This window comes from Eptatretus burgeri, chromosome 2, assembly GCF_056783735.1.
Source record: "Eptatretus burgeri isolate ZD-2024b chromosome 2, Ebu_testis_v1, whole genome shotgun sequence".
Taxonomy (NCBI): Eukaryota; Metazoa; Chordata; class Myxini; order Myxiniformes; family Myxinidae; genus Eptatretus; species Eptatretus burgeri.
In genome coordinates, this window is record NC_140962.1 from 3469387 (window position 1) to 3496779 (window position 27393).

Genomic DNA, 27393 nt, shown 5'->3' on the forward strand with positions numbered 1-27393 from the left:
ACAAATTTCCCTGACAATATCTGCTGCTCTTCCTTCGCTCCAGTTGGTTCTTCTGACCACGTCCTTATTAAAGTGGACATCTCTCTGGCTGTTATCAGAGAACCACCTCACCGCCGTCGAGTCTGGCATTTCACTCAAGCCGACTGGCAGGGTCTCCGAGCAGCCATCAAACTTACAGACTGGTCTCCTATCACTACTTTCTCAAACATCAACTCATCCTGGGAATTCTTTCAAAGAAACTTGCTCTCCCTCATGCACAGATTTATCCCCTCTCGTGTTCAGTTGTCTTACCCTTCCTCCCGCCCTTGGTTTACTGAAGCTTGTGGCGAGGCAGTTGTCCTGAAACAACTTGCCTTTGCCTCATGGAAAGCAAACCCAACTGAGGGCAATCTCAGTTCTTTCCACAAAGCTCGGAACAAGTGTGTAGCTACCCTCAGGAGAGCCAGAAAACAACATCTTTCTCATCTCAAGTCTGAACTCTCAAACCTCTCTCCCTCCTCAAAATCCTGGTGGCGTTTAATCAAATCTGTTTCTGGTGTATGTTCCCCCTCCATCCCCTCCCTTACCTCAAATGGCCGCACTGCTGATTCCACACGTGATAAAGCTGAATGTCTAAACTCGGTGTTTGCAGCTAAATCTTGTGTCCCAAACCCATCACTATCTCTACCCACTTTACCCAGTCGCACCCAACTGTCCCTGGACTCTGTATCCTTTTCTCCTGACAAGGTGGAGAGCTTGCTTTCAAACCTCAAGTCAGATTCTGCAACCGGTCCAGACGGCATCAGCCCACGTGTCCTCAAAGCCTGCTCTTCTGCTCTTGCTCACCCTCTCTCTGTTCTATTCACCCTCTCATTTTCCCAAGGTCATCTGCCATCTGCTTGGAAATCTGCTAACATCACTGCCCTGCATAAAAAGGTGCAAAAACAGATCCCTGTAACTACAGACCAATCAGCCTTCTCCCAATCATCAGCAAGGTTATGGAATCCATCATCGCTTCAGACATGAAATCCTTCCTCTTCTCCAATGGCTTGATTTCCAATCATCAATTTGGTTTCAGACCAGGTCACTCTACCCTAGATATGCTGCTACTGCTCTCCCATCAATGGATGGAGGTCCTCAATGCCAGACAGGAAATCCGAGCCGTATCCCTGGACATATCACGTGCTTTTGACACAGTCTGGCACCCTGCCCTACTCACCAAACTCTCTGCCCATGGTATTCAAGGCCATCTCCACTCATGGCTCGCAGACTTCCTCTCCTGTCGCAGTCAACGTGTGGCCCTAAATGGAGTTCTTTCATCCCCTCTTCCTGTGCAGGCTGGAGTTCCTCAAGGTAGCGTTCTGGGCCCTGTTCTTTTTCTGGTTTTCATCAATGATCTCTCGGACTCTCTGGAAAATCCTCTATTTCTCTTTGCCGATGACTCAACCCTCTGCCGTACCATCTGTCATCCCTCAGCCCGGCAAGCAGCAGCTTCTTCACTCACTGCAGATCTGGATAAAATCACAAACTGGTCCAACACGTGGAACATGTCTTTCAATCCAGACAAATCTCACACTCTCACTATGTCTCTTCGAAAGGACCGTTTACAAAACCCCCCATCCACTTTCTCAACAATCCTCTGGAAGAAGTCTTTTCTTTCAAGCTTCTGGGTCTCACTATCTGCCATGACCTTTCCTGGGAAAGTCACATTTCCAACCTTGCCTCAAAAGCCAGTCGCCGACTGGGAATCCTCCGTCGTGCAAAGTCCTTCCTCGGCCCTCTTGAGCTCCTGACCACTTACAAAGCTTTTGTCCGTAGCCTGATGGAGTACTGCTCTCCCCTCTGGGCTGGTGCTCCTGCCTCCCACCTTTCTCGCCTTCACGCTGTCGAAACCAGGGCTTTTAAGATCATTGGCATCTCCCGCAATGAAGCTGAGTCTTTGGGCCTCTCACTCAATCACCGCAGGTTGGTCGGTGGTCTTTCTGTCTTCTACCGACTCCTCTCCAGCCTTGCCCCCCTGCTCTCTCTGCGATTTGTCCCAACCACATTTCCACAGGGCGCTCAAGGTCCGCCAACAACCCCCTTCTGGTAAAACTACCAAAATCACGAATCACTGCTCATCTTCACTCTTTCATTCCTCTTTTTCCCGCCTTTGGAATAAACTTCCTCACTCTATTCTTTCCCATTCTTCCCTTCAGGCTTTCAAAACAGCTGTTCACCACCACCTCTTATCTTCCCCCATCCAAATCCTCGATCTTTTCTACCCCCGATAATCCACCCAAGCCCACTTCCTTCAATTCTCCTGCTTTCCTTCCTGAAAGTCCCTTTAATGTCCATCTTCCCCTCGCCATGTTCCCCGTCCCATCCCCATCCCTCTCCCTTCCACAGTTCACCTGTGTCTGTTCCCCAATGTTTTGTCCCTTCCACTCCCGCCCCTCTTGTCTCATGCCTCCTTGCTGTGAGTTGTGTGTTCGCTCTCATACGAGCCTCGACCAAGGTATACAAAAAAAAAAAAAAAAAAAAAATCTGTTCATAATATGTTAGGCTACTAGTGTGCCAAATTTGGTGCTTTCCTCACAAAATGCACAATTGTTATGCTATATTTAGCTAAGTTGCCCGACTAGAGTAGTTGCGCCGATGGTGAAAAATTTGTGTTGATACGACAAGCGGTTGCGAAGAAAAACCGTACTCACGTTCTGTGCGGACAAACAGACAGACAGACAGACAGACAGACCCACATGCAATACCCTCTCCTCTGACGATGGTAAAAATGAATACTGTACACATCCTGTACTCGATAGCATTTTGCACATTTTTGTTGATACATGCACACCCCCAAGTGAGCAATCTTTGAAACACCACCCCCTCCCCAAATTACAGATTTGACATCTTTATTAGTGACTTAAAGGTAAAAATGCTCTGAAATCACATTGCAGCTGACTTCTGTGAAGAACATGTAAAATAAAGTTTAAAAAAAAAAACATACATTTCACAAGCGGTTTGAATCTCATGAAGAGCCCTTTGGATTTTCCTTTAAACTTGGGAAAGCTGACTCCCTGAGCTCCAGATTATTAGAAGCATTGTCTGCATGAAGGACCAGTTACAAATCAAAGCCAAAGTTTGGTAAGTCCATAATAATCATCGCAAATAAAATTAAACTCGATCTATTCCTCTGAGGAATCGCATGATCAAGTACCTGTTCTGTCCAAAGTCCAAACCACCACTGGAAGTGCACCTCAGGTGTTACATTTTAAATATTGAAACCCAAAAACTGTTCAAAATATTTTTAATGAGACAAACCGGAGGAAAGTTAAAAATTAAACATTACCTCCAACTTGTGTTGTAAGTCTTGCCAATATCAAGGAACATGCAAAGCACAACGTTTTGACAATGAAAACCCACTGCAGGATGAAGTATTACAAATGGATGAAGACTTTGGCTTTTCAAGAAAAAACACAGGAATGAACCTCAGAAACAAGAAAACTCCAAGTGCCACTATGAATGACAACTGATCATCTTTTCCATTCATTGACAGATAAAAGATATCAATGCATCCAAGGCCACCTCCGTTCATGGCTCACTGACTTCCTCGATTCACTCTTGGATTCAATGCATGGCTCTCAAGGGGATTCTCCCAGGCATCTCCGTTTCCTGTTGAGGCTGGAGTGCCCCACTGTAGTGTCTTGAGAGCAGTCCTGTTCCTCCTTTTCATCAACGATCTTTATGACTCATTGGACAACCCAATTGATCTCTTTGCTGATGACTCCCACCCTCTGCCGTCGCATCTCTCATCTTTCAGATTAGCAAGCAGCAGCCTCTTCCCTTTCTAGTGACGTTAATTGAATCAGAAACTGGTCCAACAGTTGGAATGTCTTTCAATCCTGACAAATCTCACACCCTATCTCTGAGAAAGGACCACCAGGTGAACTATACCATCCACTATCTTAAAGAGCAGGTTGCGGGTCACCAAACATGTTCTGAAAATTTATCAATATGATTATATGTGCATTAAATAGTTTGATGAAAACTATTGTTGTTGCCTAACGATTGGGTTAATTAATGAAATTTAACTCCGAAGTTGTTATTTCTCGAGGCTGTTGAAAAAAATATATATGCAATATATATGGATGGTGACGTCACGTTCTCCAAAACAAAGCGGACGCTCACTCGCTCATTGAAGAAGTGTCCAGTTGAGCGGGCCGTTCTTTCGCTTTTTTTGAGCTTGCAACTGTCTGTATTATCCTTTTTTATTTTGAATTATTGTAGAACAAAGTTATTTGGATATTTGTACATCATGCCTCGTACGTGTGTTATGTTTTGTGAAAATGGCTGGAAAACGGGTAATCGCTCCCACCGATTCCCAAAGGAATCAAACATTCGCTGGCAGTGGATAAGATTTGTACAAACAAAACGGGCGAATTTTCCCTGCCTTTTAAACTTTTAAACAATATCTTTGTGGGAAAAAGCGCTGCGGCCTAACATCTAGTCAAGGCGCCCGAGGTCCTGCGCGCCATCGAACATAAACCTTATAAAATATCGGAATTTTACAAACTTCACAACTACCGAGTGTCAAGCATCCTAAGCGACTGCAAAAACCGAAAACAGAATTTGAATCGACTTTAAAACGAACCTGCAACATCGATCGAAGCAAAAATCTCAATTCACCACAGGAATTCACGGCATTATTTAAAATTATCTTGTCAAAGTCATAAAACCGTAATATTCAGCCATCCACGAACAATCTTTACATAATCCGACAGCTTACCAAGTCAGGCATGTGATGACAACCTTTATTAGGATGAAAAATTATTTTTTAAACCTCATCTTTGTGGAAAAAACGCTGCGGCCTAGATCTAGCCAAGGCAGCCGCGGCCATACGCGCCAGGCGCCCTCAACTTGAAACATTCATAACTCGACGAATAAAAGCTCAAATTGCACCAAACTTACCTTATTCTTGCGAGCTCACGTTCCCTGTTAGTGGGTGAACAATCCAACGCTTGGCGAATTCTGCTTCGTAATGATAGGAAGAGCCGACATCAAAGGATCAAAAAGTGACGTCGCTATTGACGCTTGGCCACCACAAGACAGTTGTCCCTGTGGTAACTTTTCTGACACCTCTTGCTTAAAACCCAAAAAGTCAAAAGGATCACGAGGGCACGCTTTCACGGTCTGTATTCATACTGAAAATCAAGATCAAGCGAGCTTTCGCCCTTCTGCTCCACGGGAGGTTTCCGTCCTCCCTGAGCTGGCAGTCACTTGTACACAAAATAGGCCGTTTTCTTGCACTTGTAAGTGGCTCAAATTTATATGGCTCAGGGCCAGAAACTCCATAGTATACATTCCCATCGTCCTCCGACTCGTCCTCGGCAATATCGGAATGAAAACACTCAATTTCAACGCCGCTCAAATCACTCTCTGATTCGCATCTCGCCTTGTTCACACGCCGTTTCCGAATGTACACGAAGTTTTCGGAGAACATGACGTCATCGGATCTTCGGTAACTTCCGGACTGTTTTTCGATCACTGACAAAAGTTTTGACTCAAAAGTTAATTTTAGCAGATTTTGAGTTTCAAATGTAAGAAAATAATTTCCCAACGATTATTAATGTGCTTACAACCTTCGAATCATGCGAAGTCATCAGCGACCCAAAACCTGCTCTTTAACAAACCTTTGGAGAAGTTCAGTCACTCAAATCTTTGGGCCTCACCATCAGCGATGATCTTTCATTGGAAAACCACATATCAAGGTTGGCCTCCAAAGCAAGACAATGACTGAGCATCCACAGTTGTGAAAAGTCTTTCCTTGGCAATTCTAAACTTTTATCAGCTGACAAGGTCTTCATCCACAGCTCGATGTCAAACTGCTCTCCCCTTTGGGCTGGTGGCCCTGCTTCACATCTTGCACTTCTTGATGCCATCAAAACAAATGCCCTCAAGATCATTGGAATCTCCTGCAATAGTGCTGAGTCACTGGGTCTCTTACTCTTGCATTGCAGTTGCAACCTCTCTATCTTCTGCCACTTCCTTTTTGGTTTTGCACCCACTGCCCTTTCCTTGCTCTGTCCTCCCCAGGTTTCTACAGGGTGCATGTGGTCTGCTAGTAACCCACTTCTGGTGACTCTCCCATAATCCAGGCTCACTGCTCACCTCCACATGTTTGTTTTTCTCTGTAGAGCCAACAGTTCTCAGTCTGCTCAATCCCATTGTTCCCGACAGAACTTCAGGACATCTATTGATCACCATCTCAGGGCACCCCCATTTTACCTTCATTAATTCTCCCCAAGCACAACTTTTCCTTTGTAGTTTATTGTGGTTTCCTCCATCTCTCTCATATTCTTTTCATTTTTTGTTCCATTTCTGTTTCACCCCCAGTTTTCCCCCTCTTCTCCTTCTTCTTCTTTCTGTGTACTGTGTAACAACCTTGGATCCAGCTTGTTCACCCCCCTGTGTCCTCTTTACCCTCCCTTTGATATTATTCTCCATGCCCATTCTTCTTCCAAGTGATTCTCTGTTGTGTCCCTCCACCTTGCTGTTGATGTGTTTCCTCACATTCCACTGTGTTTTTCTTTTTGTGTTATGTCCTGGTCCATTCTGTGTTGTCGCTCTTGTACAAGCCTCGACTTTGCACACAAGAAAATGCTTTTGGCCGATATGACTAGTTAAGTCCACGACTGGATATCAGTATTGAGAGTACTGCACCTGGGCATGCCATCATCGACATGGTTTACTCTTTCTGCTATATGAAATGTTAAAATGCACAGGAAGGTAAAGGAGACACTGCTCAGTGGGGTGGAAAATCTATACCTATAAAAGACTAAAATCTCTCCCCCTCGCTCTCTCTGTTTGTATGTGTTCTATGCACGCCCACATCTTTTAAGTTAAAAACTCCAAACTCTGGGTACGTCGACAACTTTGTGTGCTGGGTAACATCGGCTATGTGGCCACAGCCTCACACGGGGGGGGGGGGGGGAGGGAGGTGTAAATTGTCTATGTAAATGTGTACCATGTAGCGCCACCTGGTGGTAGTGGTCGAGGGTATTACAAATTCCAAATTTCCTTTGGCTACAAAGTTACTTATTTACATTTCTCCTCCCTCGCACTGCCGGGTAAATCTGCTCGTTAATTCATAGGACACGTCTATGCCCGTAATAGATTTACAGCAGGACTGGGGGAAAAGTGAAGCTATGTATGGAGAAAAGAAAGAAGGAATATTTAGAAAATAGGATTCTTCAGACTTCATTTAAATAACATTGGCACGTTCACTTTTTATGGCATTGCTCACAAAAATTTGCAAGTTTATTCACACAGAAGAGTGCAGTGTCAGGCTGAAAAGGGAACACATGGACAAAGGGATAGAGTTTGATCAAATAAATAAGGAAATGAATGAACAGCAAAAGAGAGAGATGGAGAGAAAATGCAAACATTCAATAAAGAGGACTGGGTCAAGTAGGGTTCATGGGGGGGGGGGTAAAAATATTGTGGATGGGGTGGTGGGTGTGGAGAGGGGTGGTGACACGAGATGGTTTTGAACTGTCTGCATTGAAGCCCTGAAGGGAAGAGTGTGATTAAATTCAGAGAGAAGAATGACTTAATTATTCTTGAAACTTTCCATCCAATGCTCTTCTTGCTGATTACTGCACTAACTGAGTCTCCAAGGAAGTGAAAATATGAATCCTCTGATCAAATTGAAAACTACTATTATGAGGAGAAAACATCTCACCACTAATCAGGGTTTTCACACAAGTGGCGTACACCGTCATAACCAAGCATCATCGTCGCTCAGCAATACCTCGTGAACAATAAGCCATCAAAGCAAGGCTCTGCAGCCTACCAAATGTACAAGTTACACCAGGAGATAAGGGCAAGTAACAGAGAGACAGAGAGCCCAATCCAGGAAGAGCCAAAGAGCACATGCAAACACTTGCACATCCACAAAAACCACAACCAGACTCTGGCTCTGCCAGCATAATCTTCACTCCTCTCTGCAAGTAAGGCCAAACAAAGGTGATACATTGTACTCGCTCTAATTGGTGTACTTTTTATTGCTCCAAATTGTGGCCACATTTATCTCTCCATATATAATCCTGTGGTGCAGTGTTGATAGTCCAGTAAACCAACCGATCCTTCCGACCCATTGAGATTACACACTTACCACCTTATCAATGTTCTCTACTTGGTGAACTGTTTGACAACACCTCACTGACCCACACTCGACTTTTGCAATACCGCCTGTATTTACATTTCTATTGTCAGGATGAGTTTTGAATAATGAGCGAGCCATTATACTATTATTTGCCAGAAATCTACAGTCCCACCATAAAAAACAAGGCAGCTTACACTTATTTTTTTTTGACACCATGTAACCAAGACCCCTTAATAGCCATGGTACACAGCCATGCTCGTTATTGCCTCTTGGGTCACCACACAGTGGAAGGCTACTCATATGTTGCAGGATCACCCTGGTCTCAATGACAAACCTAATGACGAGACTAAGACCCAGCGGCAGGAGCAGTGAGAAGTTGTTTTTTTCTTCTGACAAAAACTTGTTGACACATAGATCCAAATCCGTCCACAACTTTTTGAGATATTTTGCACACAGACCAACAAACACACAAACAAACAAACAGACAGACGAGGGTGAGAACATTACCTCCATCCACCTTCGGTGGTGTAGGGAATGAACATTTGATCATGTCACTTTGCTAACACATGCAATATGGAGTGAGGAGTATAAATCGGTGGACTTTTAAGTGCATCACAAAAGCATTAGTGGATAAACAACAAATCCAAACAGCATTTGGCCTGAATTTGTCAAACCATTTGAATACTTTGAAAACCTTTGATTGCAGATTAATGTGATTGTTGTGGTTGCTATGGATTGCTGAGGTTTTCATTTATTTTATTATGTATTTTTGATAGACCTTTGTGTGTATATGATGACATGGTTCACTGATTGAGTGTTGCAGAATTTGGAATTGAGGAGCCAATTGGTCACATTGATTATTACCTCAGTGGAGGAGAGGATCAACCGGGATGTCCCAGCACCCTTCTCAAGAGTGAGCATATCCCATTGATTTATTGCAATTCTACTTCATATTATAGATCTTTGTTGCTTCTCTCAAAGTCCTTCCACTCCCCCCTCCCCTACCTACTTTCCATCAACCCTGCTGCCATAACAATGCTTCAAAAGCAGAACCATATGGAAGGAATGAGGTCTTCATGCAATGTGTCATTATAATAGTCATTAGTGTTAGACATTCCCCAAAAAAGTTGTTTTGCAATATAGATAGCGCTACCACGATATGTATCATAATGTATTTTGGATGATAATTTTCGTAAATTCTGTGTTGTGCTTTAGATACATCTACCACCGAAGGTGGCGAAAGGCTGTTTTCACAACATATGTCTGTTTGTCTGTCTGTCTGTCTGTGAACAGGCAATTTGGATCCTAATCCGAATCTATTGTACCCGATGAAGCCGGTGAAACATTGCCTGAGACCGGCTCTGCTCTCACTTTTTTTGTTCAAATTAGCAGAGTTGATCTTGTTTTTTTTTTTACTTTTGGTTGGAAGCGCCTTCTTCTTTAAAAATGTGTAATCCCAACTGCCCCAATCTTATACCATATATATATATATATATATATATATATATATATATATATATATATATGTAGGGTAAGAATACTGATTCTGGCTCACTTTTCCCCATGTAAATGAATGGGGGATTTTCAGCGATTTATATTTTTTTTCCCTAAAAATAAATCCCCTTTTTATCCCAAGGTATATTTATTTGTCTCCCCTTTTAACTTGGAGGTTGAACCTCATTGAATTGAACACCTGGGGGTTGAACAGCTCACTCATTGAACCTATAAAGATTTGTTCATTCTCAAATTCCTTCAATAGTTTAATTTTCTTTGCACAATAATCCCCATCTAAAATATTGACAAACAAAACATTTGAATCTTTATATTTTTTAAGATACCCCTTTTGTGCCATTACGAAATGATAAACTTCTCTTAATGCTCTTGTTTGACCACCTCCTGAGCCACAGGTTATTTTTTGTTAAGCCCCGCCCACTTTTCTTTAAGCCCCGCCCACTTTTGTTAAGCCCCGCCCACTTTTCATAAGGTAATTTTTCTAAGCCACGCCCACTTTTCCTAAGCTCCGCCCACTTTTGCTAAGCTCCTCCCACTTTTCATAAGATATTTTTTCTAAGCCACGCCCACTTTTCCTAAGCCCCGCCCACTTTTTGCTAAGCTCCGCCCACTTTTCATAAGGTATTTTTCTAAGCCACGCCCACTTTTCCTAAGCTCCGCCTACTCTTACATCATTTCCAGTTCATCTCTGACTCACAAAGAAATCACTAGAAAATTACAGGATGTTATGGTTTTGAAAAATTTCCCAATGAAGGCTTGCCTAGGCTTGCCCAGGGAATTTCCAAGGAAACCACACCCACCAGTCTTTCTCTATAAAAGCTTCAAACCCAGGCTCCATTTTAAACATTTGTTCTTGCTGGCAATGGTGTTCTGTGTGCTTGTCTCAAACTCTCTGTCTTCTATGGAACTAAACCTTCAAGTTGATGAACTGGATTCAAACCTCTTATCTATTGAGGTAAGATTTTTTATTTTCCTATTTTCAAACTTTGATTGAAGCATACTCATTTAATAATTAAATAACTTAATTAATACATTATTATTTTCTCTCACAGGAAATTGTATCTGAAAATACTGCTTTTGCTACAACTTGGGGGAAATTGTTGGCTTGGTTGAAGACCTTGAGTGGGATGACTTTAGTGTTCCTTGGAACTCTCTGTCTTCTATGGAACTAAACCTTCAAGTTGATGAACTGGATTCAAACCTCTTATCTATTGAGGTAAGATTTTTTATTTTCCTATTTTCAAACTTTGATTGAAGCATACTCATTTAATAATTAAATAACTTAATTAATACATTATTATTTTCTCTCACAGGAAATTGTGTCTGAAATACGAAATGAAAATACTGCTTTTTGCTACAACTTGGGGCGAAATTGTTGGCTTGGTTGAAGACCTTATGAGCGACCAAGACCCACAGAACGAGTACGTCCTGGATGAAACAACCAAAGAGTTATACCTTGGAGACCAGCAAAATCCTGAAAAAGAGTTTTACAGCAATAGTACTCATTGTGAGTTATCAAGACAATACCCACTGAACAAGTTATACCTTGATGAGCCAGAATACAAGTTTTACCTTGGAGACTCACAAATTTTGAAAAAAATCAGTAAATGAGTTCTGCCTTGATGGTTTAAATAACTACCTTGGAGACTCAGGAAAAGGGTTTTGCCAAGATGGTTCTAAATATGGGGCCTACCTTGGAGACTCACAAATTTTGAAAAAATCAGTAAATGAGTTCTGCCTTGATGGTTTAAATAACTACCTTGGAGACTCAGGAAAAGGGTTTTGCCAAGATGGTTCTAAATATGGGGCCTACCTTGGAGACTCACAAATTTTGAAAAAAATCAGTAAATGAGTTCTGCCTTGATGGTTTAAATAACTACCTTGGAGACTCAGGAAAAGGGTTCTGCCAAGATGGTTCTAAATATGGGGCCTACCTTGGAGACTCACAAATTTTGAAAAAAATCAGTAAATGAGTTCTGCCTTGATGGTTTAAATAACTACCTTGGAGACTCAGGAAAAGGGTTCTGCCAAGATGGTTCTAAATATGGGGCCTACCTTGGAGACTCACAAATTTTGAAAAAATCAGTAAATGAGTTCTGCCTTGATGGTTTAAATAACTACCTTGGAGACTCAGGAAAAGGGTTCTGCCAAGATGGTTCTAAATATGGGTCCTACCTTGGAGACTCACAAATTTTGAAAAAATCAGTAAATGAGTTATCCTTAAGAGACTTTGTAAGTTGGTTTTACTTTGAATACTTGAAATGTGGGTTCTGGATTGATAACTCACAATGTGATACATATCTTGGAAACTCAACGGGAATGTGGTTATACCTTGAAGACTTGGAAAGTTGGGTTTATGTTGAACACTTGAAACTTTTTTGGGGGCTTTTATTTATTTATTTATTTATTTATTATTATTATTATTATTTTATTTATTTATATTTTGGAGACTTTTGGAGTTGCTATCACTCTTTGGGATCTAAACCTATCGATGTAGTTCTTTGTCGGATGGTGCTTGATGGGAGCAAGATCAAGAAAGTTCTGGGAAGAAAGTGCAGGCTTACTCCCCCTTTTTATGTCATCAAACCTGAAAGCCTTAAAAGACAGAATTGGAAGAAGAGAAAAAAAAAAAAAAAAAAAACGTAAAATATACATATATATAGGTGGAAATCTCATTTTGAAAAAGACTGTGTTGGGTGAGGATTGAGTTGGGGTTGAGATTTTGAATGTGAGGGTTGGGGTTGAGATTTTGAATGTGAGGGTTGGGACACACACACACATACACATCAACAAACAAAAGTTAAGCCTTGACTATTCAGTTGAGGATTCTGTGTTTGGGGTTCACAGATCTAAGAACGTCCCCCTTGACACACATTATATACTGTTATACACCTCGGACTTGGCCCTCGAGTGTCCACAACGGTGTATAGTAGGAGGGAGTGAAGCGCCAACCTATTGCTCCCATTGCACACACACACACAAACAAAAGTTAAGCCTTGACTATTCAGTTGAGGATTCTGTGTTTGGGGTTCACAGATCTAAGAACGTCCCCCTTGACACACATTATATACTGTTATACACCTCGGACTTGACCCTCGAGTGTCCACAAAGGTGTATTATCTGCTTAGTTTTGTCTTTTGTAATTCCTGTGAAAAAAATGAACCTAAAATCTCTTCCCCTTCCAAATCATATATTTTATAAGTCCAAGGAACTGTATCTATTACATCAACAATTTTAAAAAGTTCTTTCGTCCATCGTTCAGTAAAACCCTTTTCAAAATGAGATTTCCACCTATATATTCTTACGATATCACCAACTTTGAACTTAGGTTTTCTGACATTAATCTCTTTTCATATTTTAATTTTGTAAATGTTTCTGATGGCTTCATATTCGTTGACGTGTGAATCGTGTCATTATACTTATCCACAATATCCTGAATAAAAGATGACCATTGTTGTGAACCGAGTTGTGTGAATTTTTTATATAGTCTCTCTTTTAAGGTACGATTAAAACGTTCAACAACAACTGCCTTCCCTTCATTAAAGGTACTGTATAATGTAATACTGTTATTTTTAGAAAATTCATAAATGTCTTGTTATAAAACTCTCTACCCTCATCAGTCCACAATTTCTTAGGTTTTCTCTTACTTTTATTAAATATCTGTTGAAAAGCTAACATAAGAGTATTACCTGTTTTGTTTTTTAAAGGGACAACCCACGCATATCTACTCCTCAAATCAATAACGGTTAAAGCATACTTGTACCCCTTATCATTATTGAGTTCAATCAAATCAGCAGACCAGATATAATCAACTTCCTTGGAATAAACTTTCCTTCTCTGAAACTTTGTGAATATTGGTTTATGTAATTCATCAGCTAATTGCTCTTCAGTCTTAATGGCATCATTAGAGCCTATAAGTTTTTGAATTTCCAAGTCCAAGTTTCAATTTAGCACTAATCATCTTCTTCACGATGAACCTATCAACTTTTTCTCTCAAGGTTGGATTTTGTATCAGAGACAAATTATATAACATTTCTCTATCGGCTTCATGCTTTTCTTCCAACGTTGTGGTATTCCCATAATCAATATCGTGTCTCATGCACACTTCATCAACTCTATTGATTGGTTCACTCCAGGATTTAGGATTGTCTGCCTCATCTAATCTTTTATCCAAGTTTGTGCCTGGACCACAGAAAGAATACCCTGGAAGATGTAATTCCCCTGGTATTCCAGTAGTTGTAAATTTACTTCCTGATAAAAACTTTTGTATATCTCCTCCGAGTTTGTGTTTGGAGATAAATTGATTTTTTTGAACCACACACCGAACATATACCTTTTTGTATAACCCTGTTATTTTTACTTTTAATATATGAAATATTTTTAGTATTAGTTTTCTTTTTACATTTGAGACAATAACTCATTTATTTATGAGAAAAATTTCTGCAGAGTGCAAAAACCTTTTAGTTTCCAACATGCACATTTGAATCTTAATTTTTAAAACATAAAGAATCCTTAGAAATGCCTTCACTCTCTCCTCCATTTATTTAAGAAAAAACTTGAATTAAAATACATGTCTTCTCGATGTCGATAGTCTTGTCGAAAGTATTGCAAATAGACTTTTTAATTCTTTGTATTCCTCCCTGGTGAGATAAGTTAATTTCTTTAATACCTCTATTCTTTTTGAATCTCACTGGTTTCCATATTTTGATATTTATTCATTCTCTCTCTTTCCTCCCTCTCTCTCTTCTCTCTTTCCTCCTTCTCTCTCTCCTCCTCCTCCTTTTCCTCCTCTTCCCTCTCTTCTTCAACTCCTTCCTCATCCCTTACTATACTTGAATCGTTTACACCCCATAGAATATTATACATATATTCATCAGGATTTCTTGTTATTCCTGTATCCAAAATAATTTTTTACAACAGGATACCAATAAAATTTCTTTTGAATTTCTAAAAGAGCCTTACCTTTTCTTAACCTTATAATTTTTTCATTATTTAACATTCTAATTAAATCTAAAGTTGTTGGTTTATCAACATCAGCATAATGCCAATCTTTTATTGAAAATACCTCATTCTTATGTTGTAGAACATATTTATTAAAATACCGAATACCCTTTTCTTGAAGGTATGCTTGAACACAGAAATGATAATTTTCTTGAAGCCTTCTTGCTGTCATTTATGTATTAGAAATATATGTTAGAATAATATTATGACACGAAACACCTCCCCATCTTCCCATAGTTAAATCATTTTGTATTTCCTTACTTATTATATATAATCCTGTTTTTCTGTTTTCATGAGATAAACAAGGGCAAAACCATTATTATATTTACCCTTATTAAATTCTTTTATTTGTTGTTTACTAATCGTGGCTCCACAAAACTCATTCTCGATACCAAGTGGATAATATTCTTCCTTACGAGACTGATTTAATTGTTCCAGGTCTTCGAGGTTAATTTTAAATGACCAATTATACCCTAAATCATTCATATCATACCCCCATTGTTCTATTCTCATACAACCGATCCCCCTTTCTTTATAAAAATTTATTTTAATTCAAACTGTAAATTCTGTATGACCTGGAGATAATATCAACACTTCTGTATCTTTAGAATACACAGCCGTTTTATTTAAGTATATATATTGTGATAAATAGCAATCTCACCAAGTCATTCGCGTCAGTCGGGCTTGGATAATTTTTAATTTATAAGCATTTTTTTCATGTTAATATTTTTGTTTATATTATATTTATATCGTTCAGCCTGTGCCTTTGTGTAATAATTTGATAAATCAATATCAGTTCTTGAGATACACCAAAGATAGAACCATCTTTACCAACATAAGTCATTTATATTAGATTAAAAATAATATCATAAAATTTTTTATTTTTGTTGAGTTGAAATAACACATATAGACATAATTGACCACAACACTTGGAATTTAAATCTTGGACTTGAAATGTTTGATAAACACCATTCTGTAAGAATTTTATGACTTCAACAGGTGGTGGAAGACCAAAACTATCAAAATAATATTTGTCTTGACTATTAAAAATACAAACCCAATGAGAACCGTTCCCATCATTATCTTCTAAGTTCATAATAATATTCTTTGTATGTTTCGACACATTTGTTAATTCATCTCTCATACAAATAACCACATTATGAATTTTTAATTTCTTACAATATTTGGCAAGTTGTAAATTTGATGTTGTATTCTTTCCAAATTCTTTCAACCACTCATCAATGCTCATTTATTTATTAGAAAGATATAATCCATTACCTCTTTTCGTTAATTTTACACCTGCTTGTGCTATAGAAGAAAGCATATCTCCAACTAACAATCTCGCTTTATCAGGCAGACCTTCAAGTTTTTCAGCAAAATCTACAATTACACCACTTCCACTAATTTGTTTCTCCAACTCTTTGTTATGTCTTTCCAATTATTTTGAGCCTGGAGTTGAGCCTTCCTTTCGTTGGCAGTTTTGACCGCTGTTGAAATACCACCCGTCAATGCTCCAACCGCACTTAAACCAGCAAATAAAGGAATTAGAAATGGGAGAAATCCTCCACTCGTCTCTCTTATTGAATATTTTTTCAACATTGGTTTTGTCATTTTAAATTTTAAGTGAGCCAGTGTCATTCAAGATTTTAACCTGTTCTCTTGTGAGCAAAACATCAATTCTTACTGCTCCTTTTCTCTGAATTGTATTAACGTTAATCGTACAAGGCTTTTGATTTTGAACACAAGATGATAGTTTATGAAGATTGATTTGATTAACATATACCCCAGTTGGTACTTTGCCACTCATTTATTTAACAAAAAATTATGTGAGACTAATCATCACACCATTAACTGTATTAATCTGCAATTCTGTTTCTTCCAAAAGCAAACAATATGTATCAACTTCTTCACTCTCTCCTCTTTCAATGTATAGGGAAGTATCCACTCGATTAGACTTTATAGTTTCCTTTTGAGCGCTCAGGTCAAGCGTATAGATTGTATACAAACTTTTAAATGCTGTCATATCCAAAATAGGTTCTTTATTTCCATTACTTTCACACACCTTTTGGTAAGACTTGTATGCTTCAGCAAAATCATTTTTTCCCAATTAATTTCCAATCTATCTCGTGGATAAAATGTTCCATCTAGAGAAAGCGAAGTTGTTTCACCTTAGCATTATCACTCAATGCATTATTCTTATCAGTCGCAGTATCACCATCTGGCTTTTTAAAAATCATCCACAGATATCATTGGCTTTCCTTCCAGAACACCCAAATTCCACGTGTAAGTAGTTTGATTGAGTTTAACGTGTTGACATCTTCTTTTGAGGTATGATACACTGAGTGGTTTCTTTTGAGTTAAGTCTTCGATTCAACATCTCTTCTGTTTTAAGATTAGGAGTATATTCACTGATATACCAACTCATCTCCTCAATTACAAATTTATTCTGATCACCAAAGCATTACCAACACCAAAAAGCAATCTATTTTCATTATCATTCCTTTGTAGTTGAAATCTAATTTTAAGACCATACAGAACTTTATCATAATCACAAAATCCAAATATACCTTTAAGAGGAACTGCCACAGTAAAACTATTTTCTGCTTTTGTATCATCATTATACATTCCTTTCCTTTGAGTATACCCAGGGTCTGTGTTTGTTTCCGTTGACATATCAGGAATAAAACCTTCGACAGACCCCTTTCCCATTCTATCACTGAATGTATAGAGTGTAAATTTCATCATTTCAGATACAGCAGAGACATAATCAACCGCTTCAACTTCTTGTGTTCCAATATACAATCGCACACTATCAAACATTTTCCAGAAGAAATCATTTACAAGTGTATGGTTTGTGTTATTCCCAGCCTTAGTGAATTTAAATTTACACAACAAGAAACTTTCGGAGAGATTCAAATAGGTTTGTTGATTATTTATTTCAAAACTTTTTGTACCATTTGTATTCCAGTCTGTTCCAGTTATTGCATTTACCTTGAAGTAATCTTCTTTTTTAGTGGAGTTTGAGATAATAATAGTATCATCCAAATCATAGATACTATCAATTGCTTCCATACTTGTATTTATTTAGGAAAAAAGATGTTAAAACTTTTGAAACCCTGATCCAAGTATTTGAATTATTTTCTGTCGTTCTTGGGGGGACAACTGAGTTTTACCTTTCTTAATTTCTTTTATTGCTTGTAATTTATGAGATTCTTTCTGAGCATCTTTTATACTCTTTACAGCACCTGCTACATTTCCCACAGCAGAAGCAGTTGAACCAATTAGGTCTTTATGTTTAAGAATAGTTGAACCAATACCCATGAGAGTATCAATTATCCCATCTCCTCTAAATTGATGTCCGACACCCCTTTGTCTCTTAGGTTTATAGTATCCTCTACCAAGATACATACCTTCACCCTTGTAGTACGGGGAAAGGAACATCCCATCCCCTGTAATTATTTTATATTTTCCCAACTCGTGCTTCCTCACAATAACCATCGTATTTATTTATTGAAAAACTTCACGTAGGTGAATTCTGATGGATATAACTTCTCCATTAAAAGAGATCACACGATTATCTTGGTCGGTTATCCTAAAATTTACTCTGTGTATGGTTTTCCTGACACAGGTAGATAAACCAAATTTTTAGGCTCCATATTGAATTTATAACCAATTGGGGTTGAGTATGCGCTGAATGAAAATATTGTATTTGTTTTTAATCCATCATTATAAGCACCATCAATCAAATCACAGTGAATTAACACCGAATTTATTCCTGAGGATATTTGAATGACATTATCACTGTAAAAGCGTCCCATTAGTTTCAATCTTTTTGAGGAGAAACCTAATAACTCTCTAAATGAATTATCAATTGTGAAATCAACCTTGTAGTTATTTTTAACTTTAATCGTTGATTTTGAAGTATGTTTTTGAATGTTTATAATAATATTTTTTGGTTCATCACCCTGTTCTTTCATAAGGCGAGCAATTTCGGAAGATATTTGAGAAATCTCGTATGCTCCGGGATGAGACTGTTATCGTTTTGTATCCACTTCCCGGATTATAACTAAACTTGTCATTTTTCTCGGTTATATTAAATAAGGTATTATAAGTCTCCATGGACAATAAAGATGCCTCATATTCTTTTGTTGTGTCAAGTTGTAGTGGGTATGGGAATGAAGATGTGTGGTCGCTTGTTGTGAAATTAAAACTCAGGATTGTGCTTCTCATCTTATTTAATATGAGATAAAATGTCTTTATATTGAGATTTATTAATTATTTTCATGTTCATCAACTGATCTAAAATGGCTGATGCTTCATTAAAACAATTGTTATTTCCAGCCTTCTTACTGCCGAACAACAATAACAGTCTATTAACTAATTGCGATGGGTCATTTGGAAGAAAACTAATACCTGAACCAAGGATACTTAAAGCCTGAATAATGTGTTTCTCCTTCTCATTCTTCCTACTTTTACCAGAAAGAATAACCTTATAATTTAGAGTGTTCAGCAAATCAATATATACTCTATCATCATTATTTTCCATATCCAATGGTTTATCAATATACTTTGATTCATCCCTCACAGTTGAACCTTGTCTTCCATCTTTTGTGAGAAGAAACATTAATCTCGGAGTTAGTTTAACAGGGGGTTGAGCAGAACTTAAAGAACCTTAATTCATCATTAAATATCAATACCTTTTCTTTAACAAGATGAAATATTGCTGGTTGTTCTGTTGGAATGAGTCCTGCTTTGGTTTTTGAATCCGCTGAATATTCATTGTTTTGAACAGCATTCACAATATAATCAGGGGGTTGATTAATCTCTTCCAGTTGTTGAAATAAACCTTCATCATCATATTCTAATTCTCCTAAATGCTCTAATTCTTCCTCCGTCATTTGACTGAAATCTTTTAACATTTGAAGCTTTCTAGGAGTATATTCTACTGTGGGAACTGTGGAAACATCTTTCATTTTTCTTGGGAAGTTTTTAAAAGTGGTTTAAAAAATTTCTCTTGTTTTTTCAAATGCTTCTTCGCCCGTTAGTTTCTGTCTGCGTTTCTTCTTTATGTCTTCCTGTTGTTTTACAACTTTTGAAACCAACTCTTGATGTTCCTTAAATCTTCTTGCTCTTTCTTTTGTATCCATTTATTTATTGTAAAATATCATTTAATGAATTGTAAAGATCAACAGGGAAATTTTCCTTTTCTTCATCATTCAAGTAGATGTGTTCAAATAAATCCTTTTCTTTAAATATTTCATCAAATTCTTTATTAACATTAATGCGAGTTGTAATTTCTTCTTCACTAATCCTTGCATCTCTGCTTTTCATACGTTTGTGTTGAGTTTCTTCATCAACATCAAAACCGAATGATAAAATCTTCACTCCGCTCAGATATTTAATAATTTGTCTCGTTCCTTCTGGATTAGTTTCTAATATCCCAACACCACCAGATTTTAGTTTCTTTAACTCACTCTTACAATGTGAATATTTTGTTGTACCAAGAGAAACCTCCTCAAATATTTGTCCTTCATTCCTCAATCGCATATGTTCCTCCACTGAAATATAGTGATAATCTTCACCTTTTACTTCTCCAGGTCTTATTGCTCTAGTTGTTGTTGATACAATGCGTATCACGGGGTGTTTTTTAAGTAAATTTACAATATTCTCATTTGTACTACACAAGAACCTTGATTTATGAAAGTTTTTCCAGAAGCAGATTTACCCACAAGATTTATAATAATAGTTGTCATTTATATATGTAATTGTTTATAAAACAAAAAATATATCCCTTAATATCTCATCTTGTTTCACAACAATATATTTATATTTTTCAGTCGTGTGCTTCATATAATCCTCAAATTTCTTTTTACTACATAATGTAGAACAATTATCTCTCCAAAAATTATTGATATCTATTGAATTTAACTTGAATAAAATAAAAGTATTAGCATTGTTTCTGATGGAACGACGAGGAAGTTGAAAGTACGATTGACTAAGATAAATACAATTACAAGAAGAATGTCTCCCTCTTGTGTAGTAGCTGTCCATTACCGTTTGGTTTCTCTCATTAACACAATCATCAAAGATAACGAGGTTCTTTTTGATTTATCCAAATCTTGGGGAGACGGTATATCATCCGTATTATCACTAAGAATACAAGTTATAAGATTTGATTTCTTTTTACATCTCTGTGTATCACAAAATAGTTGAATTATATCTTCAATGTTATAATCATTTAGGTTTTTTGACGTTTAAATAAACCTATTATATCTTCTTTTTGAAGACCAGCATTAAAACCTTGTGAGAGTAGTTGATACTCTGGTTGAAAACTCGACTTTGTGAAAATTATTAAATTATCATAATCTAAAAAGTTGGGAGTGAGGAGCATTTTTAAAAGTAAGCAGGTTTTTCCACATCCACTTGAACCAACTATGAGACATCTTAATGAATTTGGGAGATTTTTATGGTTGTTAAATTTTATCTTATTTTCCCAAATAGGTAAAAAATCATTCATTTATATATTTGAAAAACAGGTTATTTAATTTATTATTGGCTTTTTAGAAACTCTATATTTTATCCTAAGTTCAGGTTTAATTTCAAGATAATCCATTATTTTATTTATACAATATCTTGTGTTGATATTTCCCTGAAAATTACATCCATGAATAATATACAACAACAATCCTTTGAACATTTCTCTTATACGTTCAGTTTCTTCCCTTGTAAGGAAAGGTGTGTTATCATCCTCATACTTTACATTCATTTCTCTAATCAATCTTGTAAAGTAATTCATTTTTGGTGTAAATCTAAAAGAATTATTTTCCTTTTTATATTTTTTATTATCATTAATTAGAAGATAATCACAGAATATACATTGTTTATAGGCTTTTGACTCTGTGTTTAATCCCTGTCTTTCACACGCAGGACAATTCTCAAATTTGTCATATGGAGAATCAGGAAAGTCTAACATATTTATAAAGTAAAACTTTACTTAAACTGAAATTCATCTATACTTTCAGTTGTATATTACCATCGATATCGATATACTTTTTTTCATTATCAGATTCAACGACAACATTTTTATATTAAAGGTAATTTTAAAATTATCGTTAACTACTATTGAACGAAATGTCATTTCACCTGATATATTAACATCCTTTATTTCATCAAGATTTACATCTTTAGGGTTGTTGAAAAAAAATACAAATTTCTCCTTGCATATTACAGATGGTCTTATCTTTTCTTTCTAAAGCTTCATCCATAAGGTTTTTGTTCTTTGATACTTTTTCTTGTTTCATTGCTTTTTCTAGTTTTGAATATATTACTAGAAGGAGAGGAGAAACTTTTGTTAGAGATACTTTTAATTGATGTTCTACCAGGTATACTAAAAGCCCTTCCACTGAAGGAAATTGAAGAACTCATATTATTTACCATAATAGTTTTTATCCAATAGTTGTTATATTTATCTTTGTTCAATTTTACATCCTTGACATATTTCTCAGTATCTTTAACAGATGAAGAGATTGATTGAAACTTGTCTTTTGTGTCTTGAAACATTGTATTTATTAAGTGAAAAAGTTGGAGGATAAAATGTTTTTAAGCACAGATTCACCTATAAATTAAACGAAATTTTCATCAAGAAAATTTTAGTTTAAGCAAACATTTTATTCTATAAATATGGTGAATACAACGTACTGCGATGTTTGTAATCACGAATATAAACATTATAGAAAACACCTCCGAACCAACAAACACACATTTAATCTATTTCATCAAATATCTCCTCTTGAGTTGGAAAGAAAACATTGTGATATCTGTTCAAAGGATGTTTTGAAGAGTAGTTATAATCAACATCTTCAATCACAAAAACACAAGAAAAATGAGTTTAAAGTAAAGGGAGACTATTATATTAAAAACACTGATGAGGCATTTAAAGGGCATATAAAAATAAGGATTTTTTCAATTTGGAGAACCCAGTCCATCATCAATAGCTGAATCAATTGAAATAGTGAAACCCGATGTTGAAAATTTTATTAAAAAAGACATTAAAAGAAATAAAAACTTTAAAGTTTTATATGGGAGTGAAAATGAATATGAAAAGACAAGATGAAGAACAAACTCCTTATATGAGAACAGATCTTCATTTTATAACATCATTTCAAGATTTTTTGAATAGTGGGGTTTATGAAGAACTATCAAGACAAGAGGAGGATGTTGATAATACAGTGGTAGGAAGTGGATTCAATATTAAAAAAAATCATCTTTTTAGATATACACATTCTAAAATCAAACCCTCTTAAAGCTTCTTCTTATATTGAATTACCAAAAGAAATAAAACTAAAGAAGGCAGTTGTTAATATTAAGAACAATGATAATAAATGTTTTCTCTGGTCTGTTCTTGCTCACTTACATCCACCAAAATGTAATTCAGAAAGAGTAAAACAATATATGAAATATGAGAATACCTTGGACATTAAAGATTTTAAATTCCCAATGCCATTAACAGATATTCCTAAATTTGAGAAAAAGAATAATCTTTCTATTAATGTATATGGATTAACGGATACAAAGTTCAAATATTAAAAATTTCAAACAACTATAAAAATGAAGAAACACACATTGACCTTTTATATTTTAGTGTTGGAAAGAATTCACATTACACATACATCAATAATTTATCAAGATTAATCTCTTCTCAGGTATTCAGAACAGCAAACAAAATATATCCTTGTAAGCGATGTCTTAATTCATTTCATACAAAAGAACGATTAGAACAACATTCAAAATATTGTAGTAATCATAAATCAGCTGTAATTACAATGCCTAAACCTGGTGAAAAGATTTATTTTGAAGATTATAATAAATCTATCATGCACCCATTTGTGATATACGCTGATTTTGAATGTATCCTTAAAAAGATAAATACTGCTTCTCCTAATCCAAAAGAACCATATACAAATAAATATCAAAAACATATTCCTTGTGGTTTCTGTTATTATATCAAATCATCTGTTGGAGAAAAGTATAACAAACTTGAACATTTTCGTGGAAAAAATGCTTCACAAGAGTTTGTAAAACGATTTGAAAAGGATTGTATAAGACTCACTAAATTAATGAAAGAAACAAATGAACCGATGAAATTAACCAAAGAAGAAAAATTAGAATTTAGAATGAACAATATCTGTCATATTTGTGAGGGGAAAATTAAGGAGTCTAAAGTTAGAGACCATTGTCATCTTACTGGTAAATATAGAGGTCCCGCTCATTCCTGTTGTAATCTTAATTATAAATTACCTTCTTTTATTCCAGTCTTTCTTCACAACAGCGCCAACTATGATACACATCTATTTATAAATGAACTTTCAAAAACACCAGGGAATATTTCTGCTATAACAAACACAAGTCAAAAGTATATTTCATTTTCAAAAATGATATTCACAAAACCTTTAACTCGTATTAGGTTTTAGATTCTTACAAGTTTATGGGAACACCACTAGCCTACCTCGCATCAAATCTAAGCTCCACAGACTCTTTTCCAAATCTTAATTCATTCTTTCCAAAAGAGGAAATTCTCACTAAAGAGGAAATTCAGATTAAAGATGAAATTCTGATTAAAGAAGGAATTCTTACGAGAGAGGAAATTCAAACAAGGAATGAAATTCAAAGTAAAGAGAAAATTCTTACAAGTAAGGGAATTTATCCTTATGATTATATGGATTCATTTATGAGATTTAAAGAAACACAACTTCCTTCAAAAGAAAGTTTCTATAATAACCTTTATGAAGAAGAGATAAGTGATAAGGAATATAAACACGCACAAGAAATATGGAAAATATTTAAGATAAAGAACCTTGGAGAATATCACGATTTATATCTAAAAACAGATGTTTTATTGTTAGCTGATGTGTTTGAAGCTTTTAGATCACTCTGTCATAATAAAAATTGTTATGGATTAGATCCTGCCCACTATTTCACAGCTCCTGGTTTAGCTTGGAGTGCAATGTTGAAAATGACAAAACAAGATATAGATTTAATCAGTGATGTGGATATGCTTTTGATGATTGAGAAGTCCAAGAGAGGTGGAATATCACAAGTATGTTCAAAAAGATATGCTAAAGCAAATAATAAATATCTTCCAAATTATGATAGTGAAAAAGATAGTAATTATTTGATGTATTTTTGATGCTAATAATTTGTATGGATGGGCAATGTCTCAATCTCTGCCTTATGGTAAATTAGAGTGGGTGGAAGAAAAGGATTATGAAAAGGCTTTGATGAATATTGTTATTTCTTCTCAAGAGGAATTGAATGACGAAGAAGAAGGTTATTATTTTGAAGTTGATTTGAGGTACCCGAGTGATCTTCATAATAAGCATAAAGATCTTCCTTTTGCATGTGAGAAAGAAACTCCAAAGAAAGAATGGTTAAGTGATTATCATAAAAGTTTTAATATTAAAGGTAAATCAACAGAAAAGTTATTAACAACATTCTATGATAAAGAGGGATATGTTTTGCATCAGAGAAGCTTAAAACAGTTTTTGAGAGAAGGATTGAGAGTAGCTAAAATTCATAGAGTTTTAAAATTTAAACAAAGTCCTTGGGTGAAAAAGTATATTCAATTCAATACAGATATGAGAGCAAATACAAAAGTATTTGGAAAGACTATGGAAAATGTTAGAAACAGGCAAAACATTAGATTCGCAACATCTTGGAAAGAAGCTTCGAGATTGATAAATAAACCAAGTTTTGAGAGAGAAGAGGTTTTTTCAGAGAACTTTTCTGCAATTCATATGAAAAAGGAAAGTATTGTAATGGATAAACCAATTTATATTGGAACAGCAGTTCTTGATTTATCAAAGATATTGATGTATGATTATTTGTATAATGACTTAAAGAAAGAGTATGGTGAAAATGTTTCATTGTTGTATATGGATACTGATAGTTTTATCCTAGATATAAAAACTGATGATGTTTATGAAGATATGAAGAAAAATATTGGAGTATATGATACAAGTAATTTCAGCAAGAAGAGTGAGTTATTTTCCAAAAAGAATGAAAAGGTTATTGGTAAGTTTAAGGATGAGTTGGGTGGAAAAGTAATGAGTGAGTTTATTGGATTGAGAGCAAAGGCATATGCTTATAAGTATGGTGAACAGATTGATAAGAGGTTAAAGGGAATAAAGAAATATGTAATAAAGAAATCAATAACTTTTAGAAATTATTATAATTGTTTGATGAATAAGAAAGAAGAATATAGGAAAATGAATACAATAAGAAGTTATAAACATAACATATATAGTGAAGAAGTAAATAAAAAGGCATTAGGAGCCTTTGATGATAAGAGATTTATTTTAGATAATGGAATAGATTGTGTTCCATATGGATATTGTATGATAGAGTGTATAAAATAGATTATGTTTTAACGATGGGAAGATGGGTTAGGGTTTTTAAGGGCTACCGCCTGGTTTTTCACAATATATAAATGGTTAAACCAAGTATTAATCAAACTAAAGAGTGGAGAAAATCTCAGTCTTGGTATATAAATGGAAAACATAATGAATGTGAAAATATCAAATAAGTCTTATTGAAAAAAATAACTAAAACAAAGGTAAATAAAACAAATAAGCGAATTAATTTAAAAACTAGTAAGTTAGAGGATGTAAAGAAAAAAATGAATATCCTTGAATGGACTGAAAACTTTGATGGTTATCAATTGAACAATGAAAAAACAATTTACTATAATCTCAAAATGATATGTGGCTCAGGAGGTGGTCAAACAAGAGCATTAAGAGAAGTTTATCATTTCGTAATGGCACAAATGGGGTATCTTAAAAAATATAAAGATTCAAATGTTTTGTTTGTCAATATTTTAGATGGGGATTATTGTGCAAAGAAAATTAAACTATTGAAGGAATTTGAGAATGAACAAATCTTTATAGGTTCAATGAGTGAGCTGTTCAACCCCCAGGTGTTCAATTCAATGAGGTTCAACCTCCAAGTTAAAAGGGGAGACAAATAAATATACCTTGGGATAAAAAGGGGATTTATTTTTAGGGAAAAAAAATATAAATCGCTGAAAATCCCCCATTCATTTACATGGGGAAAAGTGAGCCAGAATCAGTATTCTTACCCTACTTATATATATATATTCATGTCTGTAGTGCTGTCGTGTCAATATGGTTGCTCTGAGCCGAGGGCTTATAAATGCCTCTGCAGATTCCACAACGGTAGTTAAACTGCATTCAAAGTTATTAGGATTCCCCAAGGTTCACCAAACATAGCCAAAGCTGGCGGTGTTCGCACGGGAAGGCAGGAAAATGGGGGAAAAAGTTATTTTACAATGAAAATGGTTGAGTAAATGTATCTGGGAGTGAAGAGATTAGTTACTAATAATAAATAATGAGAACTGACCATGTGCAAAAAGGACAATGAGTAGGGAGGTAAAAAAAATAATACAATGAAAGAAAAAAAATAGGTCGCTGGACCTGCATCTTGTTGGGCCCTCACCTGTTGCACCGCAAATTTGGTAGAATTCTGACTGTATGGTGAGGTGAGGAGGAAGGTGAGACCAAGTGTGGTGAGGAAGATTTTTTAAGGAATTTATGCGATTTTCCAAATTTTTTTACTAAGTCCACCATTTTGACACTTCCAGTCAAATGATTGGCATTACCTCCATAATTTAACATCACTACCCTGTCCTAATGTTGGAACCCAAATTTGGTAGCATTCTGATGGGTGAGTCTGGAGAAGAATTT

The 27393-nt window shown here is 36.0% G+C and overlaps 1 protein-coding gene and 1 long non-coding RNA gene across 6 annotated transcripts in view; both read left to right on the plus strand.

Annotated features, from left to right (window-relative positions):
* LOC147031276 (lipase member H-like) overlaps positions 1–27393 on the plus strand; it is a 75665-nt gene that overhangs the window by 24526 nt on the left and 23746 nt on the right. For all 5 annotated transcript variants that reach the window (XR_015052653.1, XM_085860994.1, XM_085860974.1 and 2 more), the window contains exon 7: positions 8946–9035. Coding sequence is in view for 4 of the 5 variants with exons in the window: in XM_085860994.1 (XP_085717120.1) it covers positions 8946–9035 (90 nt within the window). In the remaining variant the exon portion in view is untranslated. The remainder of the gene's footprint in view (positions 1–8945; positions 9036–27393) is intronic.
* LOC147031278 (uncharacterized) lies at positions 10282–12635 on the plus strand. Its single transcript, XR_015052657.1, has 2 exons — positions 10282–10850; positions 10948–12635. It is a non-coding gene; the product is annotated as an uncharacterized LOC147031278 (long non-coding RNA).